A 13,221-nucleotide genomic window follows, 5' to 3' on the forward strand; every position below is an offset into this window, starting at 1 on the left:
TCAAGTGATACACCTGCCTCGGCCTCCCAAAGTGCTGGGATTACAGGTGTGAGCCGCCATGCCTGGCCTGTTCATAATGGATTTTCTAAATTTTTTTTTGAGACAGCGTCTTGCTGTATCGCCTAGGCTGGAGAGCAGTGGCACAATCATGACTCACTGCAGTCCCAACCTCTGGGCTCAAGTAATCCACCTCAGCCACCTGACTAGCTGGGACTACAGGTGCTTGCCACCACCCCAGCTAATTTCTATGTTTTTTTGTAGAGATGGGCCTGATCTGAAACTCCTGGGCTCAAGTGATCTGCCTGCCTCAGTCTCCTGAAGTGCTAGGCCTTTTGGGGGAGGGGACTTTAGAATAAAGACCTTAAGGAGGGGCAAGGGCAATTGTTTGAAATATTCCCCACTTCAGAGGCTCGTGTTTTTCCTAGAACTCTGTTAACTAAATGTCCAGTTGGCACTGAGTACATGAGCCACTTTGCCTGGCCAATATTTACTCTTCTGATAAGACTTTATCTTGTTTGCCTGTTTTTTATGTGCATGAACAATCGTGTTCATATTTATTTTCATATCATGTTGATATTTCCCAAAGCAATAATATAATATTAAGAAGCAATATATTACATGTGTAATGGATCCTTGAAACTGTTTTACAAAAGTTATCTAGAGTGGGTTGTTTGTTTAAAGACTACAGCACCTTGTATTCCCAGGCGGTCTCCCATCCAAGTAGTAATGAGGCCTGACCCTGCGTAGTTTCCGAGGTCAGACAAGATTGGGTGCATTGGGAGTGTGTGGCCGTAGACAGAGTGTTTTGAGATACTAGATGTAATCAAGGGCTTTAACTGGGCAGCTTGATCTTCAAGTTACAGTGCAGTTAGATGCCAAAGAGTATAGTATAGCTTGAATGGAGGAAAAATATGATCGGAGATGAACACCAAAATCAAGAGACAGGGAAGGAGGGGCTGACCAGAACAGGTTTCCATAGTTGCCTCCCAGTTTTTCTTGGTGAGGAAGAGTTAATTAGCCTAAGAAATCATCTTCTCTGCTTCAGGTACGATCACTTGCTCCCTTAGTTCCCCTGCTTGTTCTCACCTGGAACTATTTGGTTCTTCCCTTGAGTCAGGGGTCAGGGAGCAAAAGGGAGGAAACTGCTAGAGACTGAGATCAACCCATACTCTGAAAACAGCTTATTTGGCAATGAAACCTCCAGCACCCTAGCCCCTTTGCTGAAGTGCCCTGAGCATTGAGAGCATTTGGTTTTTTTCTAGCTGCGGTTGGATTTCTCACGATGTCCAGTGTTATCTCCATGTCTGCCCCTTTCTTCCTGGGGAAGATCATCGATGTCATCTATACCAACCCCACTGTGGACTACAGTGACAACTTGACCCGCCTCTGCCTTGGGCTCAGTGGTGTGTTTCTGTGTGGTGCTGCTGCCAATGCCATCCGTGTCTACCTCATGCAAACTTCAGGTAAAAATCTCTCCTCTCAGGGATGTGAGTCATCCTGAAGATGATGTGGAGTCTTGTGGGTTTGTTCGGGCTCGAATCTCGTGCTCCAGGCTCCATTCTCTTCCTCTCTTCCTGGCATCCTGTTAAGTGGGGATAGAGCCCAATGACTGCACATGTGTTGGAGTTATAGATTATTTTAGATGAAGCACTCTGTTTTCAAATCTTCTTTTACAGTTGGAATTGAGCTCATGTCTGTCTTATGGGAGGTTTGAAAATAATGTCCCTGGCCATGCAGCTAGACTTCTGAGACTTCCTGAAGGCTTCAGAAACCCATTTACATGGCCCGTGCTTGTGTTTCTCCTTAAGTAGCAGCTGGGATAAAAACTTTGTCAATATTTCTGTGAAGAGGCCTCGTTGTTACAGGCAGGTCACTGCCACAATAATGAGAGAACCCGGGACACCAACTCCAAGTCTGTTACTCTCCATTTAGCTCTGTGGATAATTAACCAGTTCTTGTCATTTGAAGGTTCAATACAAGAAAGGGTTTCCAGGGAGAAACAAAATGAGCTTTTGGAGGTTAATGTAATACAACTTCTTTATAAATAATATTAAAAAATCTCATCCAAGTATGATACTCATGCCTGTTATCCTAGCACTTTGGAAGGCTGAGATAGGAGGATCGCTTGAGCCCGTGAGTTTGAGACCAGCCTAAGCCAAATAGCAAGACTCCGTCTATATAAAAAATAAAAATAAATTATTGGGTGTAGTGGCACACATCTGTAGTTTCAGCTACCCAGGAGGCTGAGGTGGGAGGATGGCTTGAGCCCAGAAGGTTGAGGCTACAGTGAACTATGATCACGCCACTGCATTCAAGCCTTGGTGTTAGAGCAATACCCAGTCTCCAAAAAAAAGAAGTAAAAATTTTAAAAGCCTCTGAGACATGTTATATTTATTTTATCCCTGTATCCTCTCATTAGCACCCACAGTCAGTAGTTAATAAGAGAAAAGTAGCATTCATTAGCAGTGCATGACAGTTAATGTGCCAGGTTTGGGAAAGTCACTTTCCACCCATGTGATACAGTGCAACAGACATGCTCAGAGGCTGCTTTGCTCAGAAAGGTTACAACTCCAGGCCAAGCTGCTGCACAGTAGATGGCTGTCCCATAATGGTAATGGATGTCTTTACTCCAGGTGAGACTGTTTGTGTTTGCTTTTGCAGGTCAGCGCATTGTGAATAGGCTGAGAACTTCATTATTCTCCTCCATTCTGAGGCAGGAGGTTGCTTTCTTTGACAAGACCCGCACAGGAGAATTGATTAACCGCCTCTCATCAGACACTGCACTCCTTGGGCGCTCAGTGACTGAAAACCTCTCAGATGGGCTCAGGGCTGGGGCCCAGGCTTCTGTAGGTGTCAGTATGATGGTATGTTGGCCTGGTTCCCTTTGGTACCTTCCTGCCAGGGCCTGGCTTGCACCAGGCCTCTCAATTGTGAGATGAGCTCAAGGTGATCAGTTTGCATCATTCTGTAAGTGCCTAGAGCCAAAAGTGCTGTTGCAGAGGCTGCTGGGACGTGGGGATTGCCTCCACATGCATGGCCTCTTATACCTTCATTTCTACAGAATGAATGATTATCTGGAAAATGGATTCTTGTGTTACTGTTGGGTATTCTGAGATGTGTAAACCTGGGGTATTAAGGCAGAAAAGACCATCAGGTAGAAGGAGCACTGGGTACTCCTTCTGTGGAGTGTACCAATCAGTGGGTGGTACCAATCTGTGGGTGGTACCAATCAGTGACTAAATTCCATTCCTCGGTGTGTATAACTCTACCTGTGTTCTTTTAAGGGGAGTGCTCTTCACTCCCGCAGGCTTTTTTCCTTCCCTTAACTGGGTGGCTTGTGCCTGTCCCGTCTGCTTGCCCTACTTCTTCAACAAGTGTTTCTATTTAGCCCAGTGCTGCAGGTCAGTAGAGAAACAATGCAAGCCACGTATGTTATTTAATGTTTTGGTAGCCACATTTAAAAAAGCAAAAAGAAGCCAATGATATTAATTTCATTTTTTTATTTTAATTTTTTTTTTTTTTTTTTTTTTTGGGGACGGAGTTTCGCTCTTGTACCCAGGCTGGAGTGCAATGGCGCGATCTCGGCTCACCGCAACCTCCGCCTCCTGGGTTCAGGCAATTCTCCTGCCTCAGCCTCCCGAGTAGCTGGGATTACAGGCACGCGCCACCATGCCCAGCTAATTTTTTGTATTTTTAGTAGAGACGGGGTTTCACCGTGTTGACCAGGATGGTCTCGATCTCTTGACCTCGTGATCCACCCGTCTCGGCCTCCCAAAGTGCTGGGATTACAGGCTTGAGCCACCGTGCCCGGCCCAATTTTAATTTTTTTTTTAGAGACAGTCTCACTCTGTCACCCAGGCTGAAGTACAGTGGCAAGATCATAGCTCACTGCAGTCTTAAACTCCTGGGCTCAAGTGATTCTCCTACCTCAGTCTCCCAAGTATCTGGGACTCCAGACACAGACCCTCAAGCTTGGCTAATTAAAAAATGTGTATACCTACAAATATATTTTTGTAGAGGCAGGGTCTCTCTATGTTTCCCAGGTTGGTCGCAAACTCTTGGCCTCAAGTGATCCTCCTGCCTTGATCTCCCAAAGTACTGGGATTACAGGCTTGAGCCACTGTACCTGGATGAGAGCAATTTTAATCATGTTTTGTTTAAGCCAATATAAACAAAATATTGTCATCTCAACATGTAATTAATATAAAAATTATTAATAAGATATTTTACATTATTTCTTTCATGTTGTAGTTGACCCTTGAACAATGCAGGGGTTGGGACACTGAACCCCACACAGTCAAAAATCAAAGTATAACTTTTGACTCCCCAAAAACTTAACTACTACTAGCCTACTGTTGACCAGAAGCCTTACTGATAACATAAACAGTCAATTACCATGTATTTGGTGTGTTATGTATATTATATACTATGATCTTATAATAAAGCAAGCTAGAGAAAAGAAAATGTTATTAAGAAAATCATAAGGAAGAGAAAATATATTTGTTATTTATTACGTGGAAGTGGATCATGATAAAAGTCTTTATCCTCATTGTCTTCACATTGAGTAAGCTGAGAGGAGGAAGAAAGTTTGTTCTTACTGTCTCAGTGGCAGCAGAGATGGAAGAAAATCTGTGTATAAGTTGACCCATGCAGTTCAAACCTATGTTGTTCAAAGATCAACTGAATTTCCAAATCTGATGTGTATTCTCTACTTATGAAGCATCTTAATTCAGATGCAAAATTTTCATTGAAAGTACTTGATCTGGATTTAGGTTTTATAAAATGTACAACTGAAAAAGTAGTTTGACATACTCAAGTTTTCCAGACATAATAGTTTGATAATAACTGGATGGAGTTTAGGCTTTTAAATTTAAATTAATTAAACCTAAATGCAATTTTAAAAAGTATCTCAGTCATACCTGACACATTTTAAGTTTCCAGTAGCCATGTGAGCCTATCGTTTTGGTCAGTGCAGTTCTAGACCCTGTGGAATAAGAACTGTAAATAATCCTTTCTCACAAATGGAAAGCTTGGATTTTGTCCTCTGTGTCCCGTGAAGCATTCAGTTCAGAGAGGAAGGTTGTGTTGCCTATTTGATCAGACTTATAGAATGAAAAACAGCTTTAAAATCTCATGATTTCCAGCTAAGAGAGAAGCAAACCTTTGGAAGAGGACCCTTCCTGAACTAACATGCCGTTTTTCAAATATGAATAGTTTTGGGGATCAGGAAGAATTCAAGCTGGGAAAAATCACTTGGGGTACCTCTTTTTTTTAATTTTTTTTTTTTTTAAGAAATGAGGTTTCACCACATTGGCCAGGCTGGTCTTGAACTTCTGACCTTGTGATCCACCCTCATTGGCCTCCCAAAGTGCTGGGATTACAGGCATGCACTACTGTGCCCAGCCTGGGGTACCTCTTTCTGTAACAAGGAAAGGGAATTCAGTGTAGGTCAGATGAGCAATTCAAAGGGTTTGTTTGGGCTGCCATACTACCACAGACTAGGTGGCTGGAACAACATAAATGTGTTTCTCATGGTTCTGAAGGTTGGAAGTCCAAGATCAAGGTGCTAGCAAAATAGCTTCATTCCGAGGCCTCTTTTCTTGGGTTGTAGGCAGTTGCCATCTTGCTGTGTGCTCACATAGTGGATGGAGAGTGTGCTCTGGAGTGTCTCTTCTTATAAGGACACTAATCCTGTTGGATCGTGGGCCCACACTTACCTCATTTAGCCTTAGTTAGCCTTAGTTACTTTCTTAGTGGCCCCATCTCCAAATACAACCATGCTGGGGGTTAGGGCTTCAACATGTGAATTTCAGGGTGAAACATTCAGTCTATAACAGCACCTCAGGAAGTGGCTTCACCTAGGATCTGATCTTTGGCTCTAGAGGGTCAGAAATGTGACTTTGTTTCTTCTACACAAACTTATGGACCTGACTTAGGAGAAGTCCAATTAAGAGAACCTCATACTGTGTATACCATATTGCCAATTTATTAATTTACATAGTGGGCCTTCCTTCCTACCATTAAGATGTGTTTCTGCCATTACAATTTTTTTTTTCAGTTTTTTTTGTTTTGTTTGTTTTTTGTTTTTTGAGACAGGGTCTCAATCTGTTGCCCAGGCTGTAGTACAGTGGTATGATCTTGGCTCACTACGGCCTCCATCTCTTGGGCTCAAGTGATCCTCCCACCTCAGCCTCCTGAGTAGCTGGAACTACAGGTGTGCATCATCATTCTGGCTAATTTTTGTATTGTTTGTAGAGACAATGTTTCATCATGTTGCCCAACCCACTGGTTTTGAACTCCTGGGCTCATGTGATCCACCTGCCTTGGCCTCCCAAAGTGCTAGGATTACAGGCATAAGCCACCATGCCCAGCCCATTTCTGCTATTCCAAACACTTCATTATGGTGCCAGGATCCTGTATTAGTCATCAGAAGGTTATTCATTAAGTATGGAACCAGAGTGAAGGGACGGGGGTGGTTCTGGGACAGTTCTGGGAGAATCCTGATAGACTGTGCCTGCCCCACACAGAGTACACTTGTTCAGTTGGTTCTTTTGAGATCAGTTGTGTTCAGGCCCCGGAAGTGTTAGACTTGCCTGTTGGTCTTGTGTCCTGATGGTGACCATCAGAAATAAGATTATGCCCCCTTCCCCACCCCACAGGCTCACCCCAGGTGTCCTGATGGACTAGTCTTCCCAGGGTGGGACATTCCTATACGAATCTGCCTGCTCGTCTGTGAAGGTGCCAAGCCCCTTTCTGCCTCAAGGCCTTTATCCATTGGCTCTTACCTCTTGGTGGTGAGATCTTCCAAGATCATGTTACATCTGAAGTGATACTTTCTCTCTCTTTTACTTGTTTATTATGTAAATCCCACTTCTTCTTTCTTGTATGAAAACTCTGTGAGGGTTGGTTAACTGCCAGGTGCCTGGAATAGTGCTTGCGCTCAGTAATAACTTGTTGAATGAGTGAATGAACGAATGATTGGTTGGTCCATTCACTACCTTATGTTTAAGTTTGCAGCTTTTCCTCAGCATCATTTAGGAGAGCCTTGTACTGATTATACTATTTTCTTTGCAAAAGAGATATGATAGATTTTAGTAATTTGTTGAAGAGATGCTAGTACCATTGAAAATACAATCACCAAATTACAAGGTTGACAGGAAAACCCTCTGTTACTTACTTCTAAAAGTTAGGCTATGCTTTCAGCAGTTCCAATTGCTAGAAGCTCCTCAATATATTGAGCCCAGATCCCTCCTGCTGACTTCAGTCCACTGAGCCATGAAAGCAGCTCTAATTCTTCTTTTACTTGTTAGTCGTGTCCCTCTGTTGACTGTCATATGATGTGGGATTTTTTGTGTGGGTTTTTTTTTTTTTTTTTTTTTTTTTTGAGATGCAACGTCACTCTGTTGCCCAGGCTGGAGTTCAGTGGCTTGATCTTGGCTTATTGCAACCTCCGCCTCCCAGGTTCAAGCGATTCTCCTGCCTCAGCCTCCCGAGTAGCTGGGATTACAGGCATGCACCACCATGCCTGGCTAATTTTGTATTTTTGGTAGAGATGGAGTTTCTCTATGTCAGTCAGGCTGGTCTCCAACTCCTGACCTCAGGTAATCCGCCCACCTCAGCCTCCCAAGGTACTGCGATTATAGGTGAGAGCTACCACGCCCAGCCCGATGTGGGGCTTTTTGGTGACTTTACCATCTTGGTCATTTCGGTGGGACCTGTTGCTCTGGTTGTCCAGTTCCTGCAGGTGGTTCAGACTTGAATACACAACTCCTGATGTTGTCTGGCAGTGTGGAGCAGAATAGGCGTCTGCCACACTCCCATCCTGTCTCTTCCCACTCTGTTGTTGAACACCATGATGTGATCTACTATTGGCCTGAAGATTCTTTCTTTAGCAACTGCTTGTCACATTTCTTCTATGTGTCATGCTGAATATTTATGGGGTTTTGTGAAGAATGAAGATGTCTGAAAAATTCCACCAAAACAGGATGTAGTAACTTGGGACAGTACCTTCAAGCCTGCTATTAATTTAAACACATTCACACAAAGACACACTCACACACATACTCCTCTACTATAGGTAATAAGAATGTCTTGCCACCTGTGTAACAAACACCTCTCATTTTTTTCTGTTTTTGACAGTTTTTTGTCTCACCTAATCTGGCCACCTTTGTTTTGAGCTTGGTGCCTCCAGTGTCAATCATTGCTGTAATTTATGGACGATATCTACGGAAACTGACCAAAGTCACCCAGGATTCCCTGGCACAAGCCACTCAGGTAAAGGCCCCTTCCTGTCCGTGTGGTCTTCAGCAGAGTGGGGTTACAATCAGGGTCCTAGAGGGCAGATCCTAAGGGATGTGCTTAAGTTTTTCAATAAAGTGCCTTCCTTTCCTTTCATTAGAAATTACCCCAAGATCCCAGAAACTTAAACTGCTCTGTTTTCTAGACTAGATTTCTATCTGTATCTCCAAGTAGATCCAACTTGACTAAACATTTTATGGAGTCCTCACTTCTTACTATTACTATTTCTTTTCTTTTCTTTTTCAGATAGGGTACGTGAAAAAACTTTTTTTTCCATGCACTCTAGAAAAGTCTTCACTTCTTACTATCACCCTTTTCTTTTTTTCTTTTTCAGACAGGGTACATGAAAAAAGTTTTTTTTTTTTCATGCACTCTAGGCTGGACTGCAGTGGTGCAATCATAGCTCAATGAAGCTTTTACCTCCTGGGCTCAAGTGATCCTCCCACCTCAGCCTCCTCAGTAGCTGTTACTATAGGCACATGCCACCATGCTCCACTAATTTTTAAAATTTTTTGTAGAGACAGGGTCTTACTGTGTTGCCCAGGCTGGTTTCAAATTCCTGGGTTCAAGTGATCCTCCCACCTCAATCAGAGTGCTGGGATTATAGGCGTGAACCACCACAGCCACCCGCTATCACTATTTGTTATAGGATGTAACAGCTAATCATGTTTTGTAAATAGTTACTGGATAACGCTATGTTTTATTAATGTAATCTAGCTTTTCAGTGCTGTGCAACATTATCTTTTCAAAAATTAAAAATGGCCTGGTGCAGTGGCTCACAGCTGTAACCCCAGCACTTTGGGAGGCCAAGGTGGGTGGATCACCTGAGGTCAGGAGTTTGAGACCAGCCTGGCCAACATGGTGAAACCCCGTTTCTACTAAAATACAAAAATTAGCCAGGCATCGTGGTGTGTGCCTGTAATCCCAGCTACTTGAGAGGCTGAAGCAGGAGAATCGCTTGAACCTGGGAGGCGTAGTTTGTAGTGAGCCGATGTCGTGCCATTGCGCTCCAGCCTGGGCAACAAGAGCAAAAGTATTCCAAAAAAATTTTTTTAAATAACCATTATACTTTCATGTTACAAAAACCATGCATGTTTATTGTTGAAAAATTGAAAATATAAACAGAGAAAACAAAAACAGGCATAATCCTGTCTTTTAAAATTAACATTATTAGCATTTTGGAGTCTATCTTTTTCTCTGCATAAGAATGTATTTCTGGCTGGGTGAGGTGGCTCACGTCTGTAATCCCTGCACTTTGGGAGGCTGAGGTGGGTGGATCACCTAAGTCAGGTGTTCACGACCAGCCTGCCCACATGATGAAACCCTGTCTCTACTAAAAATATAGAAAATTAGCTGGACATGGTGGCACGTGCCTGTAATCACAGCTGCTCAGAAAGCTGAGGCAGGAGAATCGCTTGAACCTGGGATGCGGAGGTTGTAGTGAGTTAAGATCCTGCCACTGCACTCCAGCCTGGGCAACAAGAGCAAAGCTCCATCTCAAAAAAAAAAAAAAAATGTATCTCTGCATCTACATACTCTCCTATTTTTCTGTCTACATATATGATATATTTAGGTATAGATTTTTTTTCCCCAAAACTAGGATTGTTTTGTATACTCTGCTTTGTCACTCTTTTTTGACTTAGTTATGTATCAGGAGTGGCTTTCCATTGATGGTGTCTTAAAAATGAGAACTACATTTTAGGTTTGCTTTTAGAAGCTCTTGAAATAGGACCCTTCTCCTCCTGAAATGTATTTATTATTCTCCCAGCTAGCTGAGGAACGTATTGGAAATGTAAGAACTGTTCGAGCTTTTGGGAAAGAAATGACTGAAATAGAGAAATATGCCAGCAAAGTGGACTATGTGATGCAGTTAGCAAGGAAAGAGGCATTCGCTCGGGCTGGCTTCTTTGGAGCAGTAAGTAGATAATTTTGGAAAAAGTGAAAGTGGCAGATGTTAGAACTGTGAGAGTTTTATTCTGTGGTGCTCAGCATAAGTAGAAAATAATTTTAATTTTTTAAATTTTAGTCTTTAATTTCAAGGCCAAGAATGACTTTCTTTACTATATTTTTGTGAAAAAGGAAGAAACAAATAAATGTCCTTAGAGAAAAGTCAGTGCATGTTGCGATCAGGCATTAATTCTCTGTGCACTGTAGGCCAACGGCATTAGCTTTGCCTGGGTGCTGGTCAGCCTCCCTGAGACTCAGCTCCACCCCAGATCTGCTGGGCAGGAAATTCTGGAGCTGGGGCCATTGATCTGTTTAGCAGGCTTTCTGGGTAATTTTGATGCCATCAAAGTCTGAGGATTAACTGAAATCCCCTCAGTGTGTTTCAAGAAAGAAGTATAAAAAAATCAATCACAGTGCATTCAAGTAGGACACGAAATAGAAAATCACCATGAGGGCAAATTCAAGATATGTGTAAACTGAAAAGAACTTCAGAGGTGATTCCATCATTGCCATGATTAACAGTTAAGGAACAGCAGCTCAGAGAAGGCTGCCCCTATACCTAAGGTGACCACATATGTAACCAAGGTAAAAACAGGCCACAGGTACAGGACTCCAGCTCCTCAGGCTGGTGTCCTTACCCAGAACATCTCATTAAATTATATAAACCTATATAGTAGATATTTGTTTCCTCTAGTTAGGGAACGAACCTTTAATATTAGTGTTATCCTTTGCAAACTGAGTAGATTGAATAAAATAGGGATCTGATAGGAGACTTAGCTTAGAGGTTTTCATGGTGATGAGATTGTTTTCTTCAATATTGCAATATTACAAAACCATTTTAAATTTGAAACTCAGGTGAAGTTAATATTTTGGAAAAATCTTGCTGTGACAGTTAAATGCAAAAGGGACATTACATGCTATGTTCACGCTTTTTGCATTCTGGGTCTTTGGTTCCCACCTGACTTCTGTGTTTGTTTCATTCGACAGACTGGGCTCTCTGGAAACCTGATTGTGCTTTCTGTCCTGTACAAAGGAGGGCTGCTGATGGGCAGTGCCCACATGACAGTGGGTGAACTCTCTTCCTTCCTAATGTATGCTTTCTGGGTTGGAGTAAGCATTGGAGGTAAATAATTTAAATAGGTTTGGGGCATTACAAATTAAAAATCAAAGCATCATTTCTGAAATAGAAACAGAACTTTCACATTACTTCAATTAAGTTTTACTGAAAAAAGTATTTCCTAGAATGTTATTATTCTAACTGGGGTTTTTTTTGGAGATGGAGTCTCTCTCCGTCACCCAGGCTAGAGTGCAGTGGCATAATCTTGGCTCACTGCAACCTCCGTTTCCCAGGTTTAAGTGATTCTCCCGTCTTAGCCTCCTGAGTAGTCGGGATTGCGGGCGCACATCACCATGCCTGGCTAATTTTTGTATTTTTAGTAGAGACGAGGTTTCACCATGGTGGTCAGGCTGGTCTTGAACTCCTGACTTTGTAATCCGCCCAACTGGGCTTTTCAAGAATTAAAATGAGTGTGACCCTCCCACATAAGGGAGCAAGCAGCTCCTTGGCTGGGAAGTTTGGGGATCTTTGCAGGCCTCCTGTAGCTCAGCATCACTCTGGAGCGGTATTTCCCAGCCTGCATGTTCCAACCCTTTGTTCGCTTGCTCACAGGTGCAGGCAGGAGGAGGGTGGTGCTGAGCAAGTGTGGACACAGAAATCCATAGTCCTGTGTTAGTGATGGTTTTGTGATTGGCAAATTAGTGGAGGATAAAATTCCTTTTGTACAAAATCAACCATATTCCAAACTAATGAGCAATCAAAAAAAAATTATAAATTATCAAACAGAGTTGCATGATTTTATTAAAGATCTCTTAGAGTTTAGCTTTTATTTTTCATTCCCAGATGAAGTAAAGCAGGAATGCATCCCCAGTCTACTTGGGACAAATGATTACCTGCTTTTTGTTTTCCTTCTTGTCTTTGAAAACCAAGATGGAAAGGTCAGGTAAATAGCTTGAAGTCTGATTAATGGAACATCATCAGGTATCCTATGGTGTTGCCTCAACCAGAGAGTTTTATTTGCAGGGTTTTGTGTCTAATTGTTGAAGGTAGAGGCATTTCCTTAGACATCTGCAAGCAAGTGAGGATTTTTTTTTCTGGAATGAGATTTGCAGAGACACCTAAAAAAAGTATTTTAGTTCTGCTGGCTGGTCTTGAATACAAACCTGATTAAGATGTTTTGGGGTGCTGGATGGTTTGGGAAGCGAGAAGGTGGTCCAATTCAGGAGACCCATAGACAGACAGTATGTAGGTCTTTCCTGTTCATTTCCTGGATTGAGCCCGCTGGGCTGGAGGTTTCACCCCCTATTGTGGTCCTGTTCTGTTAGGTCTTCTGTCCTCCTTCTAGTGGACTACCTACTCCACTTCCCCTCCCTCTGGTCTTTCTGTTCACATTTCCAGGTTTCCTCCCTGGCCTCCCCTCATCTTAATGTTTTTTGCCACATTCGACATGATCTTTCTCAGCCTCTCCTCTTCCCTCCTCTGCCCCACTTTGATAGAAGTTATTTCTGTTTGTGGTTGTTCTATTGCCCTCTCTGTTCACAAGGGACAAGTTCACAACTGTGCCTTGCACAGTATGGGTTGCAAAACACAGTTCTAATCCATCAACATAGTCAGTTACCACCACTGGTTATTGGAGGTACTGCCAAGGCTTCATCTGCGTGCAGATTGGGTAACTTGGTTTTCTTGACCACAGGCTAGCCCACAACTCTGGTCAGCTGTCTTGTTCAGGATCTGCCATCTGGTAGAAAAAGTAAGGGGGCCGGGCGCGGTGGCTCACGACTGTAATCCCAGCACTTTGGGAGGCCGAGGCGGGCGGATCATGAGGTCAAGAGATAGAGATCATCCTGGCCAACATGGTGAAACCCCATCTCTGCTAAAAATACAAAAAAATTAGCTGGGCGTGGTATCGCGCACCTGTA

General features: G+C 42.9%; 1 protein-coding gene across 3 annotated transcripts in view; it reads left to right on the forward strand.

Annotated features, from left to right (window-relative positions):
* Window positions 1–13,221, forward strand: part of ABCB10 (ATP binding cassette subfamily B member 10) — a 39,811-nt gene that overhangs the window by 7,649 nt on the left and 18,941 nt on the right. For all 3 annotated transcript variants that reach the window (XM_032242376.1, XM_032242374.1, XM_032242375.1), the window contains exons 2-6: window positions 1,263–1,463; window positions 2,662–2,864; window positions 8,140–8,274; window positions 10,067–10,213; window positions 11,233–11,368. In XM_032242376.1, coding sequence (XP_032098267.1) covers window positions 1,263–1,463; window positions 2,662–2,864; window positions 8,140–8,274; window positions 10,067–10,213; window positions 11,233–11,368 — 822 coding nt within the window. The remainder of the gene's footprint in view (window positions 1–1,262; window positions 1,464–2,661; window positions 2,865–8,139; window positions 8,275–10,066; window positions 10,214–11,232; window positions 11,369–13,221) is intronic.

The sequence above is a fragment of the Sapajus apella genome, unplaced genomic scaffold (assembly GCF_009761245.1).
Source record: "Sapajus apella isolate SASKATOON/1434 unplaced genomic scaffold, GSC_monkey_1.0 scaffold49, whole genome shotgun sequence".
NCBI classification, from domain to species: domain Eukaryota; kingdom Metazoa; phylum Chordata; class Mammalia; order Primates; family Cebidae; genus Sapajus; species Sapajus apella.